Source organism: Acinonyx jubatus, chromosome B3 (genome assembly GCF_027475565.1).
Source record: "Acinonyx jubatus isolate Ajub_Pintada_27869175 chromosome B3, VMU_Ajub_asm_v1.0, whole genome shotgun sequence".
Classification (NCBI taxonomy): Eukaryota; Metazoa; Chordata; class Mammalia; order Carnivora; family Felidae; genus Acinonyx; species Acinonyx jubatus.
In genome coordinates, this window is record NC_069386.1 from 69,907,141 (window position 1) to 69,929,640 (window position 22,500).

General features: G+C 41.0%; 1 protein-coding gene across 1 annotated transcript; it reads right to left on the reverse strand.

Moving 5' to 3' along the window:
- Nucleotides 1-1,276: 1,276 nt before the first annotated feature.
- TTC5 (tetratricopeptide repeat domain 5) lies at nt 1,277-21,800 on the reverse strand. Its single transcript, XM_015068195.3, has 10 exons — nt 21,664-21,800; nt 17,707-17,839; nt 16,304-16,515; nt 15,771-15,921; nt 13,916-14,007; nt 10,846-10,902; nt 9,814-9,960; nt 8,743-8,957; nt 5,384-5,528; nt 1,277-2,647 (listed from the first exon to the last, which is right to left on the reverse strand). Exons 1-10 carry the CDS (start codon nt 21,778-21,780, stop codon nt 2,528-2,530), a joined length of 1,389 nt encoding a protein of 462 aa, XP_014923681.2. The 5' UTR covers nt 21,781-21,800; the 3' UTR covers nt 1,277-2,527.
- Nucleotides 21,801-22,500: the final 700 nt, after the last annotated feature.

Genomic DNA, 22,500 nt, shown 5'->3' on the forward strand with positions numbered 1-22,500 from the left:
CAGAATCCCAGAGAGGGTTTGTTAAACACAGATTACTGGACTCTTCCCTGAGTTTCTAATACATGGAATGGGGCTTAAGACTTTGCATTAAAAGAAGTTCCAGGTGGTCTTGATGCTGCTGGTCTGGGGACCACTCTTCTGAGAATCATTGCTATAAAAGAAACTCTTGGGGTGCCTGGGTGGCTGTCAGTTAAACCTCCGTCTGACTTTGGCTCAAGTCATGATCTCACAGTTCGTGAGTTGGTGCCCCATGTCAAGCTCTGTGCCGACAGCTCAGAGACTTCCCTCCCTGCCCCTCCCCCACTCGCACTCTGTCTCTAGTTCAAAATAAAATAAAAACATTAAAAAAATTTTTTTAAAAAGAAACTCTTGCACTTACTTATCAGGACACATGCAGGATATTAATAATGTACTTCCTTGATACAAACAAACCCAAACATCCTTTAACAGAGTAACTACATTATGGTGTAATCAGTGAGATTATATAACTGTGAAAACAAATGAGATCATAGAGAGAACACAAGGGTTTCTAAGATACAAATTCACGTTCTAGTTTTGAAGCCAGTGGACATTTTCAGATATTCTAATCACTCTTTAAACTGTACATACATGTTTTGCATATTCACTTGTCATGTATTTCATCATAGAATCTTTTCTGCTTCACTCTACCACCTACTGGCCATTTTTCTACTGCCTGGCCCTACACAAAGTATGTCAAACCATACTCAGGACTTGAGTAAAAGGAAAATAGTTACCTGGTCTCATCTGTCTACTGACTCTAATGCACACACATTGCACCAGCCCCACTTTCTCCCCAGTTGCCCTCAACCACTTCTCAAGATATTTTACACCCTTTCAAGTTCCTGACTGCTCTTCCATGACTATAGGTCTCAAAATCAACACCCAGAACTGAACACAAAGCTCCACATGTGGTCTGACACTGTATCAAGACCTCTTCTCCCTGGCTGCTACAGATTCATTGGTACCGCCAAAACAGTGTTTTTGCAACCGTATCATATTGATTACTCATACTAACTTTATCTACTAAAATTCTCAGCAATTTTGGAGCAGCTGGGTGGTTCAGTCCACTAGGTGTTCGGCTCTTGATTTTGGCTGAGGTCATAATCTCACAGTTCATGGGTTTGAGACCCATGTTGGGTTTCATGCTGACAGCACAAAACCTGCTTGGGATTCTCCCTCCGTCTCTCTCTCTCTGCCCCTCCCCGACTCCCCCTCAGCCCACCCCCACCACTACTCGTACATGCATAGACATGCGCTCTCTCAAAACAAAAATATACTTTAAAAAAATTCTCGGTAATTTTTCATACATAATGCTAAAGATACACCTGGAAAGTTGGCCTCTTCAGACCAAAAGAATGGACTTCAAACTTTTATCTTAGATTCAGCCCTTATAACATTCTTAGATAGATGCTGATTTTATTACCCATTCTCTGAGGATTCCTCTATGCTTTAGATTCTTCATAGAATGAATGAGCCACCAATGATATTCAAGTCACTAATAAAGTTCAAAAGGACCGGACAAGTACAAAGACCTGAGCCAGATCACCAGAAGTCTTCCAAATTTATCTGTATCCATTAATGTACTCTCTGGTTACAGCCATCAGTTGGCTATTAATCCTCCTTCACATTTTCCCATTTTTCCTCAAGGGTATTAAGAGAAACGATTACAAAATGTATCACTAGAATCTAAAGAAACTGAGTATCTGGCACTCTCTGGTCTTTCAGCCTAATAACACTATTAGAATAATATTGCTGCCATCTTGCACCACGAGGGCCACCCCCAAGGATGACAGAATGGGAAAATGGTTGGAAGCTGCTTCCCAGTGACTTTTTGTGGAGTTGCCATTCCTGCCTTGGGATACCTGTTGCCAGAAATCTTTTAATTGGAAGAGAAATAAACTATTTAGTGTAAAGAAAAAAAAGGTGGGGGGGGGGGGGATTACAATAATGGATTGAAGTGATCCTAAAACCAAAATCTAAGCTTGAAGAGAATGAAGCCAAACTATACAGTATTTTTTCTCCAAACAAATTTAATTCTGTTCCAGCCCCAAAGAAGGGGAAGGACCTAATGTTTAAAAATAAAATAAAAGTTGCAAAAAAAACAAGCCATTAAAAAATCAAGCCCCCTCCCTTAGCAATAAATACTGCAATGATATATACACGAGGCTCAGGAAGGAGGCAAGAACGAAAACCATGGGGACTCTGTCCCACGGCAAGATGCCAACACTTCTACCAATTCCATGCTCTTTGCCTAAAACACAGAAGAGCGATGAAAGAGGCAGGAGAGATTACACCAGGGAAGTGTGTGGCCACAGAGAACCTGAACATGTGAACAGGAGAGAAAGACGAGACACAAAGTGTCCTACAGGGAAGGGGAAGGGAAAGTCATCATCTACAACATCCCCCTTTCCTGGCTGAGTCACTGGGTGGAGCTGGCCCAGCTGCTGACGGTCTTGAGCTTATCCTCTCGCCTCCGCTCCTTCTTCAGCATGCAAGTCAAGGACGGTCATTCACACTGTGGCCGTGATGCCACTGTGGCAGCGGCCTGACTGCTGGAGCCCTGGGGCTTCCCGTTCACCACCAGCAGGAGGGGTGTCTCCACACGAATACTGCAAAAGGAATAGTCCTAGAAAAGACAGACAGACAGAGGTTCATTACAGATCCTAAGGTGGAAGCACAGGGAAACACATCTGTGACTTTCTCCCTCTTTCTATCCCCTCAGTGTATATGCTCCTTCCCTTCGTCTCACGTCAAATAAATAAAGCTGAGTTTATTTTTATATATCCCCTAACAAAGGGGATATAATTTTCCCCAAGTTTTCAATCTTCAGAAGGACAGTCTGGGGTAGGTAAGATGCCAGTAGTTTCACCACAAGAATGGGGCAAATCTCTGAAAAATGACAGGTGCCACTGCTGCCTAACTAGAGGGTGCCACCAGCCTTCACAGAATCTGTCCGTCCCAGTGTCTTTTGACAATGAAAACCAGACGCACACAGCCACCAGCGAGAAGCCTGAGAAACTCTTAGTCCCAGTGTTTGTAAGGCCCTAAATTAACTTGCCAAAGATAAATTCAAGTCAATTCTCCCTTCTTCCTCCCTATCAGGGGGAAGAAACAGAATGTGTTGTTTAGACATTCCAATAGTAACAGAAAAGACAGTCCACTTTACCAGTTCAAATGTACTTTAGACCATAAAACATGTTGTTAAAACATCTTCATCCAAAAACTATTGTCCCACTCGGAGTTGTGAAGGAGGCGCTTTTAAGTCAAAGTGAAGATGTGAATTAAACAGTTCTCATAAGTCAATTTTTTAAATATCCTAACAGGAATATGGGCAATGACAAAAAAATGCCAATTTATAAAAGGAATATAAACAGCCAATAAACTTGATAAAATATCCAACCTCACCAATAATCAAGAAACCAAAGCAAAACAATACCGATGCTGTATTTCTTCATGTAAAATCAGCATTTAATTTTTCAAAGGTTTCTGCCCAGACTTGAAAAGAAAACTACAAAGAAGCAATTACATCTGCCGTTGGTATTAACTAGTCCCACATTCCAAAAAATAACTTGACAATATGAATCAAAAGTCTTAGAATTCTGCATACCTTCTGGAACCAGAATTCTACCTTAGAAATTCACTTAAGTAAATAATCATGGATACAGGCAGATAGAAAATTTTTTTACTACAGTGCCTTTATAATTGGGAAAAATTAAAAATAATCTAGATCTGAGAGAAGTAAATTTTTTCTGTAGAGAGCCAAATAATAATTAATTTAGGCTTTGTGGGTCATATGGTCTCTGTCACAGAAGAAGTATTCAGCCCTGACCCCATAGTGCAAAAAGCAACCACAGACAAGAGTAAACAAATAAGTGTGGCTCTGTTCCCAAACAAATTAACTTTTTGGACACTGAAATTTGAATTCCCTATAATTTTCATGTATCACCAGTTATTATTCTTCTTTCAATTTTTTCATTTAAAAATATAGAAACTGGGGTGCCTGGGTGCGTCAGTTAGTTAAGCATCTGACTTTGGCTCAGGTCATGATCTTGCAGTTCGTGAGTTCAAGACCCACATCGGGCTCTGTGCTGACAGCTCAGAACCTGGAGCCTGCTTCAGATTCTGTCTCCCTCTCTCTCTGCCCCTGCCCTGCTTGTGCTCTGTCTCTCGCTCTCTCAAAAATAAACAAACATAAAAAAAAAAACAGATAAATAAAAATACAGAAACTATCCTTATATCACAGACTATACAAAACAGTCAGGGAGCCAGATTTGATCAATAGGCCAGTTTGCCAACCCCTGATCTAAATGGTGAAAAAGTGGTGAAACTGCTACTCTTAGAAGATTTCTGTGTTTATTACATGAGCCAGTAAAGGCAATAAACCTCTAAACCCAGCACCTAGCAGTCAGTTAAGGTGTTCAGGAAATGTTAACTGTCATCATCATCTTCATCACCACCTTTGTGTGTCAATTCAAAACAACGCTGTTAGAATATGTTAAACTGCAGGAAATGTTCACAAACATTGCATATAATATTCCACTCATTAAAAATATACATATGGATGTATATATATATGCATACATATATGTATATACTATAAATAATATATATAAATAAATATATAAATATATAATTGTAAATATATGTTTATAAATGTATATATGTATATATACATATTTATGAAAAAAGACTGTAGGTATATATAAGAAACTAATATCTGAGTGATAATATTTCAGTCCATTTTTAAAAAAATTTTTTATAGAAATAATTGACATCTAACATGTATAAGTTTAAGGTGTAAACATGTTTATTTAATACATTTATATATTGGAATATGATGACCACCATGGTGTTAGGTAACACCCATCATGTCATACAGTTACCACTGCTTTTTTGTTGTGGGAGCAATTAAGATTTGTTCTCTTAGCAACTTTGAAGTATACAATACCATACTGTTGTCTGTAATCACTGTGCTGTGCATTAGCTCTCCAAGATTTATTTACCTACTAGTTCCAAGTCTGTACCCTTAAACAACATCACCCCAATTTGCCCACCACAACCCCAGCCACTGGTAACCACTATTCTATTGTTTTTATGAGTTCAGCTTTTTTAGATTCCATATATAAGTGTTATCATACAGTATTTTTCTCTGTCCACTCCATTTTTTAAATTCTTGTTTACCAATAGGTTCCCTTTTTAGTAAAAAAAGTATATACATCATATATGGAAATATGTGTGTATATCACATACACACACACACACATATATATATATGCATTACGTTACGTATTTATTAAAAGAGATAAACTTGGTCCCACTTTCAGAGCCTATAAGCTGGGAAAAAATCCTGGCCATCACTCACTTTTCCTTTGTGCTGAATTCGGTGAAGCCGAAGACTGGGCTCAGGAATGGCTACGGAGTCCCCAATGAGCACTCCCCAACTCTGTACCATATTATACACCATCACTGCACAGCAAGGTCCATCTGAATCTACCAGGCCAAATGTACTGCCAGGTTAAGACAGGTTAAGGGAAGGGTGGGGAGGAAAGCAGGCAGGAAAGAAGAGCAAAAACAGTGGTTTTAGAATACCAGCAAAATTAACAAATGCTTTCTCAGTTAGTTACTTAGAAAACTTAAGACAGGTACCATCATCTACCATCTGAGTCCTCATTTGTCTTACATATGTAATATCTTTAAAGCATATGCACAGGACTCATCAGTCTGTCACTTGACCAAGAACTTGAAACATCTGCACACTGAGACCATTCAACAAATAATAATGAACCAGCTCACAATGCTGCAGCTGTGACATTATTCCTGGTCTATCAATTTAACCATCACAACCTTCCAACTCTCTAACCACCATCACTGTCAATTTAATTCAGTCCCACAAACCTTCCCTGAATGCCTCTTATGCGTCAAGCTTTGTGCTTAGCAATAAGACAATGATCCAGCTATGAGTGAGTTTACAGTCAAGCAGGAGTCAGACAGTTAAACCATCACTTACAGGACAAATGTGACAGGTGCCAGAATAGTTTTTCCCTTGTGATGAGTTCAGTGAGGCCAAAGATTGGACAGTGGGAACCCAGAGGAGAAATGTTCAAAACTAGAAGGCAGGGAAGATTTCCTTGAGGAGGAGACCCTCAAACTGAATTGTAAAGGATGACAAATTATCTGGGTTAAAAAAGGAAAACTACTCCTCAATAGAAATAAAGAACCTCTGAGGGAATGAGAACAGGGACTGACTGGGAGGGAACATGAGAAAACTTTCCGAGGTGCTGGTAATTACTGTTCTCTATCTTGACAGGTGTTTGGGTTACACAGCTATACATGTTAGTCAAAACTCAGCAAATGTACACTAAGATTTGTATACTTCATTCTACGTAAATTTTTACGTAAAAAGAAGAAAACTGTAAAAAAAAAAAAAAAAAAAAAAAACCACCAAACTCTAGTTAATGACTATACGCTGGAGTATTCAGAGGAAAGTATATAGATCTCTACAATTTACTCTGAAATGTACCAAAATAAGATGGATCAATGGATAAATAAGCAGATAGATAGACATGTGATACACCAAGTATAGTAACATAGTAGAAGAATACAGGTGGTTGGGTACACAGATACTCACTGTAAAATTCTTTCAATTTTGCTGTGTTTGAAAATTTTTATAATAAATGTTGGGGGGAAAATGTTATCTATATCAAGAAGCAGTAAAAGGATTACCCAGACAGACACAGGAACAGTGTGTAAAGGCACAGAGGCATAAAAATAGCTGTTCTGAAACCCACAAAATAATCCCATGATAGTAACAAAAGGCACAAGTGGGAAAGTGACAGACAAGGAGTAAATTATGAAGGGTTTTTGCATGCTAAACCAATCTAAGGAGCTCAAACTTCATCCTAAAAGTACCACAGCAGCAGTAAGGGATTTTAGATAAGAAATGGCGATGGTCGGTTTTGCATCTGGGAAATATTTCTCTGCACTGTGGAACACTAGAGGAAAACAAGGAGTCAGAAGATGTGTCTGGAGAAGCAATAAGGAGCTATATTAAGTCAGTAGAGATAGAAAGGTAGGGACCAAAAAACCCAAAACAAATGTATGGACGTGGTGAGCACCACAATGCAGGAGAATGGAGAATTCTAGAACAACTTCTAGAAGTCTTAAGAGACTGAGTAGAAGTGGTACCACCGATTGACAAGGAATGCAGGGAGGAGAAACAGTTTAGAGAGAAAGAGGAAGTGAGTAATTTTGAACCTACTGAGTTAGAGATTTCTGATTGGAGCCCAGAGGCAGTTGGATATAGGAATCCAAAACTTGGAAATGAGGCCTGGGCTGGAGATCCACCTGTGAGCATGGTGAAGGCAGCCAAAGCCTTGGGCTTATATGACATCACCAAAAGAGATGATCTATAATGAGATGGTGAAGAACTGGTACACATGCCATCACTTGACACACCTGAATTCATAGCCAACCTGCAATCAAGCCCAACATTCTCTTGGTGGATCCAATCAAAGCCTCAGAATCCTTCTACACAGTAACTTGGGCAGCTGCTGCCAAGTGATAAAAGTTAGCACCTACTTGCCATCCTGGTAAAGAGAGAAAAGAGAGTCCTCCTGGAACTTAACATTTAGAAGTTAAGAAAAAGAGAAACCAAGGAGTGACAAAATATTGTTCTCAAGGCCCCCTAAAGTCCACCTTTGTCTGAATTTCCTTCTCATTCCTCTTAGCTCTAGGGTCTGCTCTAGTTAACAAAACTTTTCTCAACCACCTTCTTGCTCTTCAACCCATATGTCTCTAGAAAACACCATGGAGAAAGCTCGGGCATATTATGGGAAATGTTTCGGTTTGGATGAAGCAGAAGGGATATGAAAGGGAATAAACAGTGAGAGATAAGACAGTGTTGTGGAAACACATAGTGGAAGCCAATGGACCAGACACTGGTGAGGCTAGAAAAAACAAATCCAGTAGAAAACAGAAAAAGGAAACCAGTCAACAAGGGATTAGGAAGTGAGTGAAGGACCAAGGACTGATGGCACAGACTAAACCCTAATTTTTCAAGGCTTAAAAATCTTCTAAGTAAGGGGTGCCTGGCTGGCTCAGTCAGTAGAGCATGCAACTCATGATCTTAGGGTTGTGAGTTTGAGCCCTGTGCTGTAGTGCAGAGAGAACTTAAAAAAATTAAACCTTTAAGAACATTTTTTTTCTAGGTGAATGTTCTTAACTCATATCCTCTACTAGACTGTAAGCACCTTCACTTGGATCCTTTACATTTCACTCCCCACCACACATATACCAGATGCTCAATAAATATTTGTTAAATAATATCTGAGACAATATCCCCATCAGGCCTTAAAGTCTAACTCAAAGCTAAACCTAAGTCCAAACAGGACTGAAAATTTTTCCTCCTTTAACTTCTATGATCAAGAAAACACAAAGAGGCAGGAGAATTTCAAGGTTTCCTTCTGTCTTCTAAAAACACAGCAGTTCAATTTCAGCTATGGATGTAGGAATCCACAGAGCACCAAGCTCAGAGAAAAAAATGGGTGATGACAAAATCTACAGAGAGACTGTTAGATATCACCTCAACACTCATGAGACAGTCAACAGAGGGAAGCAGAACTCACTAATCTGTGACCACAAACAATGTCCTCAAATGTCAAAGAAAGGCCAAGTGATACCAATTCAAAAGAATGAAAAAAAGGAAAGGGAAAACAAACTCACAAGGGGACTTTCTCCTCTGTGGTGAGGCTGAATACCACCTTTCCTAGGACCACAGCACCACTGTTCACACCGGGTTGTAGTGCACTCAGGGGCTTGAGCTCCAGGGTCAACTTCTGCCCGGAGGCTGACTGGTAGCGCCCATCACCACAAGGGCCTAGATGGGCCGGGCGCAAGCTTCCCAGCATGCTCTGCAACTTTTTGGTCTTCACCTTTCCCTGAAAAAAAAAAAAAAAAAAATCGAAAAGAATGAAATCTTGCCATTTGCAACAACATAGATGGAACTACAGTATATTACGCTAAGCAGAATTAGTCCATCAGAGAAAGACCACATGATTTCACTGATATATGGATTTTAAGAAACAAAACAGATGAACATAGGGGAAGGGAACCAAGAATAAGAAAAACAGAGAGGGAGACAAACCATAAGAGACTCTTAAATACAGAGAACAAACTGAAGGTTGATGGCGGGGAGGTGGGTGATGGGCTAAGTAGGTGATGGGCATCAAGGAGGGCACTTGTTAGGATGAGCACTGGTTGTTGTATGTAAGTGATGAAGCACTAAATCCTATTCCTAAAATCATTATTACACTATATGTTAACTAACTTGGGCTTAAATTAAAAACAAAAAAAAAAAAAGGATGGGGCACCTGGGTGGCTCAGTCAGTTAAACATCCACTTCGGCTCAGGTCAGGATCCCACAGGTTTGTGGGTTCAAGCCCCAAGTCAGCTGCGCTGACAGCTCAAAGCCTGGAACCTGCTTCGGATTCTGTGTCTCCCTCTCTCTCTGCCTCTCCCCTGTTCACACTCTGTCTCTGTCTCTCTCCCTCAAAAATAAACACTTAAAAAAATCTTTTTTTAGAAACTTAAAAAAATTTTTTTTTTAATTTACAAAACAGGAAAAATAGATAAGAAGCTGGAACCTAGTCTGCTCTCTTTGCAAACCTATTCCTACTCCCACCTACCCACTTCTACAGGTAGCGTCACTACTACTGAAGCCTAGTCTTTTCTTATTTTATTTGATCCACAGGGTCAGGAGGATAAAAGTACGATTTGGCCTTCTGACAACTTTACCTTGCTCTCAAGGAGACTGGTTAATCTATTCAGGAATTCCAGAAGTTGTTGCTCTCGTTGCCGGGGCTCTGGCCATGCAGGGTCCAGTGCTGCAGCCCGAGAGAAGCCCTCCAGGGCCTCCCCATAATTCTCTTCGTATTTATGTAACTGCACAAGAAGTAACCAAAAACCTCCCAATTATATGTATATTTAACACAAACTACACCGAGGGGAGTAATGGCACAATGCACTAGCAATCTACGGAAATAAACTGTTTCTGGGGCACCTGGGTGGCTCAGTTGATTAAGCATCCAAATTTGGCTCAGGTCATGATCTCACAGTTCATGGGTTTGAGCCCCACATCGGGCTCTCTGCTGTCAGTGCAGAGCCTGCTTTGGATCCTCTGTCTCCCTCTCTCACTCTCTGCCCCTCCCTGGCTCTCACTCTCTCAAAAATAAATGAAAGAACAAAAGAAAAGAAAAGAAAAGAAAAGAAAAGAAAAGAAAAGAAAAGAAAAGAAAAGAAAAGAAAAGAAAAGAAAAGCAAAGAAAAGAAAAGAAAAGAAAAGAAAGAAAAGAAAAGAAGGAAAGAAAAAGAAAGAAACTGTTTCCCTTCTGCCAGTTGTTCTCCTGCTCTACAATGAACAATCTGAATAAACAGCAATGCTTTACATCCTTTATCCTGGCTAAGGTGATCACGAACCCCAAAGATGTCATCCCTTCAAAGAAGCAAACTTCCAAATTCTAAAACAGCTAAGCTGCAGATGGTGGGTCATTCTATTTGTATACTTATAATGAACATTTCAGAAAAGTCTTCTAAACTGTCCTCCCATCCTCTATGTACCCCTCCCACCACCTCGGACCCTTCTCCTTTCCCACCAGACATTCCATCAGACACTGAAGTCAAACTGAGCCAGCTCTTCCTGGAAACAATTTGGCTCTCTTCTCAAAGTTTGTACTCAACCTTGTCCCTGTGAATATCCAGTTATCCTCCCAGGCTAAGACCCAGATGTCACTGTTTTGACTCAGGTGATCACTACCCCACTCGTCTTACCGTTGCCCTATTCAGATGAAGATCAGGATTGCTGCAAGCCATCCTGTCAACTTTCTCCTACAGTGAGAGAGAAATACAATCAGTGGATCCTATCTCACTCTTAAGGATGGTCAACATGCCCTAGACCTCTTCCTTGTCAAAATGTTACCTACACCCACCTTTTTATAGAGTAACTGCTTGAGTGGTATATTACTCAGTCCCTGACACCTCAATCATGTAATGGTTTTTATGTGTACATGAAATATTAAAATATGATTATAATTTATCCATGCAATAGTATACAGATAAAATAAATGTGTAACAGCATTCTGATAAAAAAATTTTTAATAGTGAGATAATGGTATAAATGAGGAAAGCCTAGAAAAGAAATTTCACTTATTTAAAGCATTTCCTCTGCCCACAAGCCCACCTCCAAATACTGGCAGAATCATGTTTCTACATTCAAGCCCCCTTAAAGCAGCCATTGAAAGTCAAATTCTGGGGGCGCCTGGGTAGCTCAGTCGATTGGGCGTCCAACTTCAGCTCAGGTCTTAATCTCACAATTCATGGGTTTGAGCCCCTGCACTGGGCTATCTGCTGTCACCAGAGAGCTGGTTTTGGATCTTCTGACCCCTTTCTTTGCCCCTCCCTGCTCACACACTCACTCACTCTCTCTCTCTTTCAAAAATAAACATTTTTTTAAAAATTATTAAGAAAAAAAAGAAAGTCAAATTCTGATTCTCTAATTTAAATAGATGGCCAGAAATTATGGAAAGAGCCCAAATGTCCAAATGATTAAGAAGATGTGGTGTATATATACATAATGGGATACTACTCAGTGATCAAAAAGAATGAAATCTTGCCATTTGCAATAATGTGGATAGAACTAGAGTGTATTATGCTAAGTGAAATAAGTCAAAGAAAGATCTCATATGATTTCACTCATGTGGAATTTAAGAAACAAAACAGATGAACATAGGGGAAGGGAACCAAAAACAAGATAAAAATAGAGAGGGAGGCAAACCATAAGAGACCTTTAAATACAGGGAACAAACTTAGGGTTGCTGTAAGGGAGGTGAGTATAGGGATGGGCTAAATGGGTGATGGGCATTAAGGAGGGCACTTGTTGGGATGAGCACTGGGTGTTATATGTAAGTGAAGAATCACTGGGCTCTATTCCTGAAACCAATACTACATTGTATGTTAATTAACTTGAATTTAAAGAAATTAAAAGAAAAAAATGATAAAAAAAAAAAAGAATGAATGAAGAAATGAATACATACATACATACATACGTTGATGGCCAGAAACCACATGCAAGTGCAGACAGATGTGCTGTGAAGAAACTGCTATGTTCCTGGCTATATTCGTTGTATTTTTCTAATTATGTTCATTGCCTAGCACATTACAAAAGTACAAACACATGAATTAAAATTGTTTAAATGGTTGGGTGTGCCTGGGTGGCTCAGTTGGTTAAGTGTGTGACTTCAGCTCAGGTCATGATCTTGCAGTTCGTGAGTTTAAGCCCCACATGGGCTCTGTGCTGACAGCTCAGAGCCTGGAGCCTGCTTCAGATTCTATGTCTCCCTCTCTCTCTGCCCCTCTCCCACTCGTACTCTGTCTCTCTATCTCTCTCAAAAATAAATAAATATTAAAAAAAATTTTTTTTTAGTTGTTTAAATGGTTGGCTCAAATATGTCTATGGTTGGGTAACAACATTAAGAGTTAAAAGCAACAATTTAGCAGAAGCCAAATATAAAATTTTTAACACTATACTATTATTATTTTTTAAAATGTAAACACTCACCAAAGTAAGAAATCAGACTAAAATATAATTCCTCTGCCTTAAAGCTCCCTGATTGAAAAAAGGCCAGTCCCTAAACTACAAACATGAATATAAGGTAGGTGCATTCTTTATTCTGCCACACAGAACAAAGTAAGTAGTGGTAAATTAAAAAGCAAAGGTCTATGTCAAGAGAAGCAAGAAAGCAAAAAAAAGAAAAGTGTATAGGAGGCCTAAATCAAAAGTGCTCAGAAGGCCAATGTGAAGCATCTAATAATAAGTGGCCAGGCTCTCACACCTGAAGGAAACCCCCATGTAAGTGGCTACTGATATAAAAACAGCCTGAAAGCCTATGCAAAGCAGGAGCTCCAGTGGATTAATCCCAAGGAAATGACTGCAGAATGGGGTATATGCTGTTTTCTATTGTAGCCTGTGGGAAATCCAGAGCCACAGTATCTCATGGTTAATCTAGGGAGAGCACTTAATTTATACTTAAGTATTAGTGCTTTCATTTTTCTTTAAAAATGTACACAAATATTAATAAGCCTTATTTTAAATTTTTTTAATGTTTGTTTATTTTTGAGAGAGAAAGAGTGCGAGTGGAGGAAGTGCAGAGAGAGGGAGACACAGAATCTGAAGCAGGCTCCAGGCTCTGAGCTGTCGTTAGGTACAGAGCCCAACACAGGGCTCAAACCCACAAGTGGGGAGATAATGACCTGAGTCAAAGTTGGATGTTTAACCAACTGGGCCCCCCAGGCGCCCCAATAAGCATTATTTTAATATACACTTTTTCCCCACTACAAAAGATGAACATGTTGGGATGGGCTCTGCGATTGGTTATACATGCCTACAGGAAACCTGGATAGTTCAAAGAGCTGTCTAGCAGTGAGGCACCCTTGCAGGCTGTTGCTAATACTCAAGTTATAAGAAGATATAGGGGTGCCTGGGTGGCTCAGTCAGTTGAGTGTCTGACTCTTGATTTTGGTTCAGGTCATGATCTTCTGGTTTGTGAGTTTGAGCCCCACACTGGGGGGCTCTGTGCTGATAGCATGGAGCTTTGCTTGGGATTCTCTCACTCTCCCTCTCTCTCTGCCCCTCCCCTGTTTGCTCTCTATCTCTCTCTCAAAATAAATAAAAACAAACTTAAAAAAAAAAAATTAAGAAGAAATAAGTCACCCCTGCATACACAGCTTTGCAAAACCACACACACTGAACGCCACTAATGACCGCCCATGCTGCTTGCTAAAGAGCCACATGGAAACTGTTCCTACCTCTATTCATCTGGCCGGGGTGACCATAAATACTTACTGCTTGGGCATAGGCACTGAGGGCTTGCTGGGAGATCTTAGGGTTCTGGCCAGTATTGAAGTAAAGAGAAAGATATGCATTCCCCAGAATATCTGAAAGAGAAACAAAGGGTTTCCGGCTCGTTGTGTAAGGGGCTTGGAAGTTACCACTCCATCCTGACAGACTGAAAAATCCTCAACTCTTCTTGGATCCAGAAGACAGGGAACGACACAGGGCAAACCATTGCCCCTAAAACTGGAGAGAGTCAGGCGAACACAGGGAGTGACCAGGGTAGACACTCACGAGCTGCAGGACCCGGTGCTGAGGTAGGCACACCTGAACTGTGACTGACAAAGTGCTGGAGGTTCAGCGTGGACAAGTCTGGGAGCAAGAAACTCCAGGGGTCCCTGTGGGGCAATAAACTTAGAGATTCCCTGGGCTTACACCAATGGGTTAACAAGGCGTAAAGAATTACAAAGCCATAGGATGTTCACACCCAAGTTTCGGTAAACAAGATTAGATAAATAAGTATAGAGAGGGCGGGACAAAGGGCCCAATACAGAACACAGGTATATGAAATAACCAAGATTAGATATTCAGGGCAGAAGCGGCCCCCAATTTAGTACTACAGCAGAAAGCTGCTTTCACAGGAGGGAAGGATCAAGTTAGATAAACAGGTAACTAGAGCTATATAGACTGCTGCCTGCCTGTGGGTGAAGCTGCCCAGAGCGGAGCTGATTAGCAAAAGAAAAAGGTGCCTTGTTAACCCTGAGGTTACTTGCTCTATCTGTCTCATCCCCTAGGCTACCTAAGATAAACAGAGGTGCTGCCTCCCGTCTGCTGTATACAACCTTCCATTCGGTGCCAGGATTTTGTTTTATATTAACCCAAACCCCTAACCCCGAATATCTTCAAGACCCCCTTTCCCTCACGTCCATGAGTTAATGTTCACACACAGACTGTCTCTTTGTGCACGTCCATCACCATGTTTGTAAGCCTTCTGATCCTAATAAAAACGGGGCAAAGACCCTTATACTGGGCTATTGTCTTTTCCCAGACATTAGCCATCTCTCACTTTTAATCCTGCGTCCCATTTTCTCGCCAGACAAAAAAGAATTTCAGACTTAAGAGTCTATGCCAGGTCCAGGTCATAAGGAGGCCCCCACAATACTGTGAGATTTACCTCCAGAAGCTTCAACCAGCCAGATTCCCCCAGCAAGTATCAGAGAAAAATCCCCTCATACTTCCAGCAAGGGGAAGGGGAGAAAGAACTGTTCTGAACTACGCCAGAGATCCCTGTTCTTAACAAGGTCTGCCCTCGGCAGAAACTATCTAACCAGAGCCTAACTGATCTGAGGAAGGAAAATATCCACCTGGCTCTATCCTTGTACCTGGGAGAGGCGAAACACCCACTTCCAGCCCACTCCAGCCATCCTGCCCCTCCTAAGCAGAGAAAAAACTGAGATACATAGTGATGAATCATCTCAGAGCCCAGGTTCAAGATATAACTTATTCTGGTCACCCTCAAGAGTCTATTTGAAAGGTCCCACATCTGACAAAATCCAGTGATAACACTATATTTAGTATACCCCAAATTCCACTGAGATAAAGAGGCAAACATAGACCCAAAGGAGAAACTTGAACAGACTGCACAAAAATCCTGCCTTGCTTATGTGCAAATAAGCGTCCTCTCTTGGATGAAACGATCCAAGAGTTCCTAGAATAGTGGCTCATCAAAATACCTTTCCGGCTTCTTCAAAACAAAGACACTTAGAACCAGACTCAACAGTTGGGCTCCAGATGATTGTGGAGTGTAGCCATACTGAGAACCACTGCTCTAGAAAATTGGAGACCTTTTTCTTTTGAGAGCACTCACACCAGGAACGGCCATCATGGACATCCATCTGCACGGCCAACTTAGCCTGTCGGACACTGTCCATTACATGACGAGAATGTTCATCTCCAGTGTCAGTCCGCAGCTGGCGAAGCACCATGGACAGGTTTTGAAGGGAGACTTTGTTCTTGCACTGCAAATGGAGAAGACATATACTCACCTTCCTGATTCTATTTCCCCTTTCTTATGCATCTTAATCTTCTAAATCTAATTTTTCATCTTAATTCTTACTGCGTCTATATCTTAGACCCCTATCTACAAGGATCAACTTGGTTGTTAATCTTTCTTCACCTCTCATCTATCCCTGAACCTGATCCCATCATCTTCTTCCTTTCTCAGTCCCCTGGCCCTATTTTCCTCATCCAGGTCTGCTCCGACTCTCCCTCCCCTCTGATTTCATTCTCCTAGTTCCAGTATAGTTCTATTCTGGTATTCATATCCTAGGGAAATTCATAGTACCAAAACAATCTCATCTTTCGCATCTGTGTTTTCCAAGAGTATAACAGATGGCTCACATGGGTGAGGGCTCCAGAGAAGCAGGTGTGGGCAGACGCAATATCCCCTTTTTTCCAGTACACCTCACCCAGCTGGTTCCAGGCTTCCACCAGCTTGGGCTCCAGCTTCACAGCCTTGGACAGAAGTTCCTCAGCCTTAGGGCTATAGTCAGGAGTCACATTCAGTGCCTTCCCAGTCAGCATCAGAACCTGGGCCTTGCCCTGGGCAGAACCTAGGTGGAAGGGGAAAAAAAGATAAAGGCAATTGGAAAAACTGAGGCAATCTTACAGATAAGACCAGGACACTTTCTCTCAAGAAATAACCTCAGGTCAGCTCTAGGAATGGAACAGTTGAAGAAAATCTGTATGAACAAACCACTTATTGAAAGCCTACCATATGCAGAGTACTGTGTTAGGTTATGGGGTAACAAAGAAAGCATTATCCCTACCCTGGAGGGGCTTATTGCCCCTCTGGTAGAGAGAGAGAACAAAGCATATTCGTGGAAAATTAAAACAACAATGAAAAGGGGCATATGGCATAGCCCAATGAATAAGCTTTAAAAAGTGAAAAGGAGAAAACTATGTAAACCAAGACAGAGAGGCAGAAACCCCTGTGGCATGTTCAAGGAAGAATTGATAGTCCAACCCAAAAGAAACAGAAAGTTCCTCTGTAAGTAAGTAGGCAGAGAGAAGAGTAGAAGAAAACCAACAGAAATGGTCAGACAATAGAGACTTGAAAACCATTTTAATTCATACCAAATTAAGGTGTTGAGACTTTAACCAGTCAGCAGCAGGAATCTTTGAATACACTTGAGCAAAGAGGCAAACAAAAGGATAAGACTAAATGCAGGAAGAAATATTTAGAAAGATAATGGCATGATCATTATATAAAAAATTTGGAAGTAAAAAAAATTAGAAGCAGAAAGGTCAATTAAGAAGAACAGTCTCAGAAAAAAATATGTTCTTTTATTTTATGGCATTCGCTATAATCAAACTTTGGAAAACATTGTCTAGAGGACCGGTAGGCTGCCATCCTACACAGTGGCCCTTAGAAGAAATATTCTGTTGGGGTGCCTGGGTGGCTCAGTCGGTTAGGCATCCGACTTCGGCTCAAGTCATGATCTCATAGTTCATGGGTTTGAGCCCCGCATTGGGCTCTGTGCTGACAGCTCAGAGCCTGGAGCCTGCTTCAGATTCTGTGTCTCCCCCTCTCTCTGCCCCTCACCTGCTTGCTCACCTGCTCTTTCTCTCAAAAAAAAAAATTTTTTTGAAAAAAGAATTTTTTTAAAAAAGAAGAAATATTCTGTTGTACCATCCTGCAACAGCCACAAACAATATAGCAGAGTTTAGAAAGAGAGAGCAAAACTCTGCAGCACGTTAGTTAGCCTCCCGCAGGGGGCTCCATGCTCTTTTGCAACTCGTACCCACTACTTCCTCCATCTGCTGCAGGGTCTTCTCCATCTCTTCCCGCACATCCTGTTGCTTCCTTCCAGCATCCTCCACACCATGTGTCTCGAAATAGCACTCTCGAAACGCATAGAGCTGATCCACCAGTTCCTAAGAAGTGTAAAAAGGGTACCATTAAGAGGAGAGAACATAATACTCTGGTTTCTCTTCAGATCGTGTAAATCTTTCACCTTTTACTCAAGATTTCTGTGGAAAAGAGGAGCGAACGGCAGACAAGGAAATTTGAGACTGGCTGGCCATACCAGTTGGGGCCTAGAATTACTGATTCTCTATCTCACTAGGAATGACACAAGAGGCAGGCGGACAGGTCTACCAAAATGCACAGGTCATGAAGAAAAGTAGCCACTGTCCCAGGACCACTCTGATGAAGTTCCGTGCCAGTCTGTGCACCATGATGACAGCTGTCTCTCTCCCAGCCCCAGCAGGGCTTCCAATATGGCTAAGCACTTCATATACCATAGTCAAGAGGAGGGAAACACTTTGCAACTTGAGATAAAACAAAAAGTTAATAAGATAATCCAATATGGGACTGCCCTCCAGAATATATAAAACTTTGAAATTTCCCCTGAAAACTGGACTTCCTGACAAAAATAACCTGCTCTCTGATTTTTCCTATGCTGGTATCTGAAAATATATGACCTTTGTGAATATGATAAACATGTGAGAGCCACTGTTTTCCACAACAAACAGACCGATTTAAGTTTGAGAACCTTGGTGTTTTTCCAGGATTTTGTTTCTTCAAATACTCCTATTTTTGTTTGTTTGTTTTGTTCTGTTTTGTTTTTGTCAAGTCACCTTCTGGCTCTCTTGTATTCTTCCCAAGTAAATGTTCCCTTTCCTATTTTAAATACCTCTGTCTCTGAGTCTTCCTGGGACACCAAAGCTTTTCCATTACCTGTTCTTTCCTGAAAATGAACAGCAGCAGAAATATATAACACAACTCACAACACATCTGTCACATCTTAACTACCTCCACAACTAAATCCATCTACCTATCTCCATCCCACTAGTAATATCCTGGACTAAATCAGCACCATTACTTGCCTGGACTATTGCAATAGTTTCTTACCTGGTCATCTTGTTTCTATTCTCTCCTATTCTCATTATAGTCGGAATGACCTTACAAATATATACATCATCTCACAAACTCTCAGTTTTCCACTGTAGAATAAAATCGAACTCCTAACCACAGCTGAGAAGACTGTACGATCTGACCTCACACTACTCACCCTGCTACAAACTTCACTTCTCACTCTCCCCTCTACAATACTCAAGCCACATTGGCTTTCATGGAGTTCTTCAGATTCAGCAAGCTCAGTCCCACGATGGGAGCCTTATACATGTTGTTCCCCCTGCCTGGACATTCTTCCACCATATCTCTGCATGACTCATTCTTCATCATCATTTAGATCTCAGTTCAATATCAACTTCTCAGAGAGGCTTTCCATGACTCCCCAAACTAAAGTAACCACTTCCACTTTTGCCCATTGTTAAATCACACTCTTATTTTTCTCCATTGTACTTATCAGTTGAAATTATGTGGCCTATACATTAGCGGTCTATGTCTGTCTCCACCACTAGAATGTAAGCTCCATGATGGGAGGGTCTTAATCTCCTCTCTCCCATGTTCAGAACTATACATAAGCACTACAACAGGATTTGGGACATGATAGGCCCTCATTAAAAATGTTGACTGAGGTGCGCCTGGGTGGCTCAGTTGGTTAAGTGTCTGATTTTGGCTCAGGTCATGATCTCATGGTTCATGAGTTCGAGCCCCATATTGGATTCTCTGCTGTCAGCACAGAGCGTGCTTCGAATCCTCTGTCCCCTTCTGTCTGCCCCTCTCCCACTTGTGCTCTCTCTCAAAAATAAACACTTTAAAAAAAAATGTTGACTTAATGGTTTAATGAATCATCCCTGTCTCTAACCAACAGGTTATGTGCTGTACTTAATTTAAAACCCCACCCAGAGCAAAGAGAATGGACAGTATCCTCTGTAGTAGCGATATTTTTCAAATTTTATTGTGTGAACTATTTTCAGGACACAGCCCACAGATTCTGGTTTTAGAAGTTTTCACAGAACTCAAATCACCTATTAACAAGCACTTTAGACGGCTGAAATGAAAATGGTCTATAAAACACACTTTGAAAAATATCCTTTTGTTACATTCCTTTTTCCCTTTTTAGGCAGAAATCAAAATGTACCACCATTCCCATAAATAGTAACATCACTATCTTTTTCCTCTCCTCTACTCCATTCCCCCCCATTCCATTCCTGCACCACTCCTGCCCACCTACCCCAAGGTACTCCCAGCATACATGCTTAGTCCATCTATGACAAATGAGCCCAGGAAAAGACAGTTTTCAGCAAAACTTACAATACAATTCCTTTTGTCCTGCAATCAGCATGGCTGCCAATTAGGAATTTTAATTAGAGAGGGTCTCATTGTCTCATTCTAGCTGTGAAAGCAAATATGCATGAAATTGTTTAGTTTTGTTTTGTTTTGCTGCAGTAAACACTTTTTTAATGTTTATTTATTCATTTTGAGAGACAGAGAGCACATGCAAGCAGGGGAGGGGCAGAGAGAGGGAGACAGAGAGAATCCCAAGCAGGATCTGTGCTGTCAGCCCAGAGCTCAACGCGGGGCTCGATCTCACCAACTGTGAGATCATGACCTGAGCCAAAATCAAGAGTCAGTCGCTAAACCAACTAAGCCACTCAGCTGCCCCACTGCAGTGAACATTTTTAATAACTTTTTGTCTTGTGGAAAAATCAATATATGTAAGGTGCTAAAATTCAAGTATGTACATGTAAAAAATACAAAGTAAGAAATTCCTCATAATCACTCCGAACAACCTCAGGGATAACTACTGTTTAGTATACCTCTTCAGACTTTTTTCTAGACGTATCCAAATACATATATACAACGTCTCTAATATGGAGCCAGTATTGATAATCTCTGATTTCAGCGAGTCACGACAGGGAATGAAAATAAATTAATCCAAGTCAACTGGAAGTAAAATAAAGCTCACACTCTGAAAAATGTTATTTTAATAGGCTCAAGAAACAAATAAATGTCACCAATGTTTAAACTTTTTTGCATTACAAGCCTTTAGTCAGGGTATAAGCCTGTCACAGGTATAATGTTTAAATTTCAGGCTGTCTTAGAACACAAAGAACTGAGTTTCTGAGTTTTAAGGAAAATATTGGGTCATGGAAATAAGGTAAAGAAGTAACCAGTTAGCTCATACCTACCAAGTACAAAAGACTAGCCCTCCTCACAACTGCAGTTAACTGTGAACTGGGTGGAGTATGGGCCCTCTGCATCAGACCCCAAACTGGAATAGCAAGTGTGCAAAAGAATCAAAACCGTGCAGTCCTGAGAGGAGTAACCAGGATACAAGGGGTGCAAGCTATTACTGTGCTTGTTGCCAATTTCAAAGCAGGTAAGTAGTAAAGAAATGGCCAGTTTCAAAGCAGAGAAGTAGTAAAGAAATGGCCTTTGTGGGAATGAAAACAATACATGATAATAGCTCCTGCAGATCTGCTACATACATGTGTATACTATCTGTTATGGGTGAATCGGCAAAACAAAACTCCGTAAGAACGTTGAAGAATAAATTTAGAAGCGCAAGAATAAACTTAGGAGCAACAAATCCTCTTCCAAACAGGAGTGAAGTTGAGTGCAGGCAGGTCAGCAGCAGAAGGTCCCAACACCCCGCTGCGCCCCTTCCGTAACAGGGGAGGCTCCCCTCTCCGCCAGCGGGCGAACCCTCAGGAGTTGTTATAGTAACCTCACTAACACATGCAGCGTCCTGCATGCGCCAAGTAATTCGCTGGTAATATATAGACTGGACTCCCCCCTTCTTCCCGAGTAACAAAAGCACATATAGATTTTAACCTATGACTCCCACCTGCAATTTCTGCAAGATCTGCTTGACTTCCTCGTCTTCATCAGCCATCATTTCCCAGCCAGTCTCGGCTTCTCCGCCCCCAACTTTGTAACCACAGAGACTCAGGCCCACCCCCATCGTGGAGCCAGAGCGACATCTAGGGCACTGGAGGCTTACCTGCACCTGAGTAGAGGAGCTGGTTGGTTTGGGTTTTACATGTATCCAAACATTATTTTTAATTTTGAAAAAAATGGACAAATTATACATTTGACAAATCACAATGGTAATTTACGATTTCAGGGAAAAACACAAAAATTCTCCAGTTTTCTTATGAGAATCACTATAAAGTTATAATGTAAACACATTTCTCAATGTGAAAAGGCATAAAATTTCCTTTATAGATAACGTGTCACTTATCTATCATGTAATATCAAATGCACGTGTAATGCCTTAAAGTAAATATGATTCTTTTGAGCAAAAGGAGCCAAATCAAAGACATCATTAAGGAAAAACATGCATACGAGACTGAATTCTATGGAGGACAGAGGCCATTATTTTACTTATTTTTAATTTTTTTATGTTTATTTATCTTTGAGAGAGAGGTGGGGGAGGGGCAGAGAGACAGACAGAATCTGAAGCAGGCTCCAGGCTCTGAGCTGTGAGCACAGGGCCCCATGCGGGGCTGGAACTCACAAACCCCAAGAGCATGCCCTGAGCCACCCAGGTGCCCCTATTTTACATGTTTTTAAACTCGATAGTTCTGACAGAGCTCTCAGACATAGTTTTTCAGTTAATGGGCAGCAAACTGACTTACTGGTTAAATTAGCAACCATGCAGCTGCCTGACAACAATTGGATA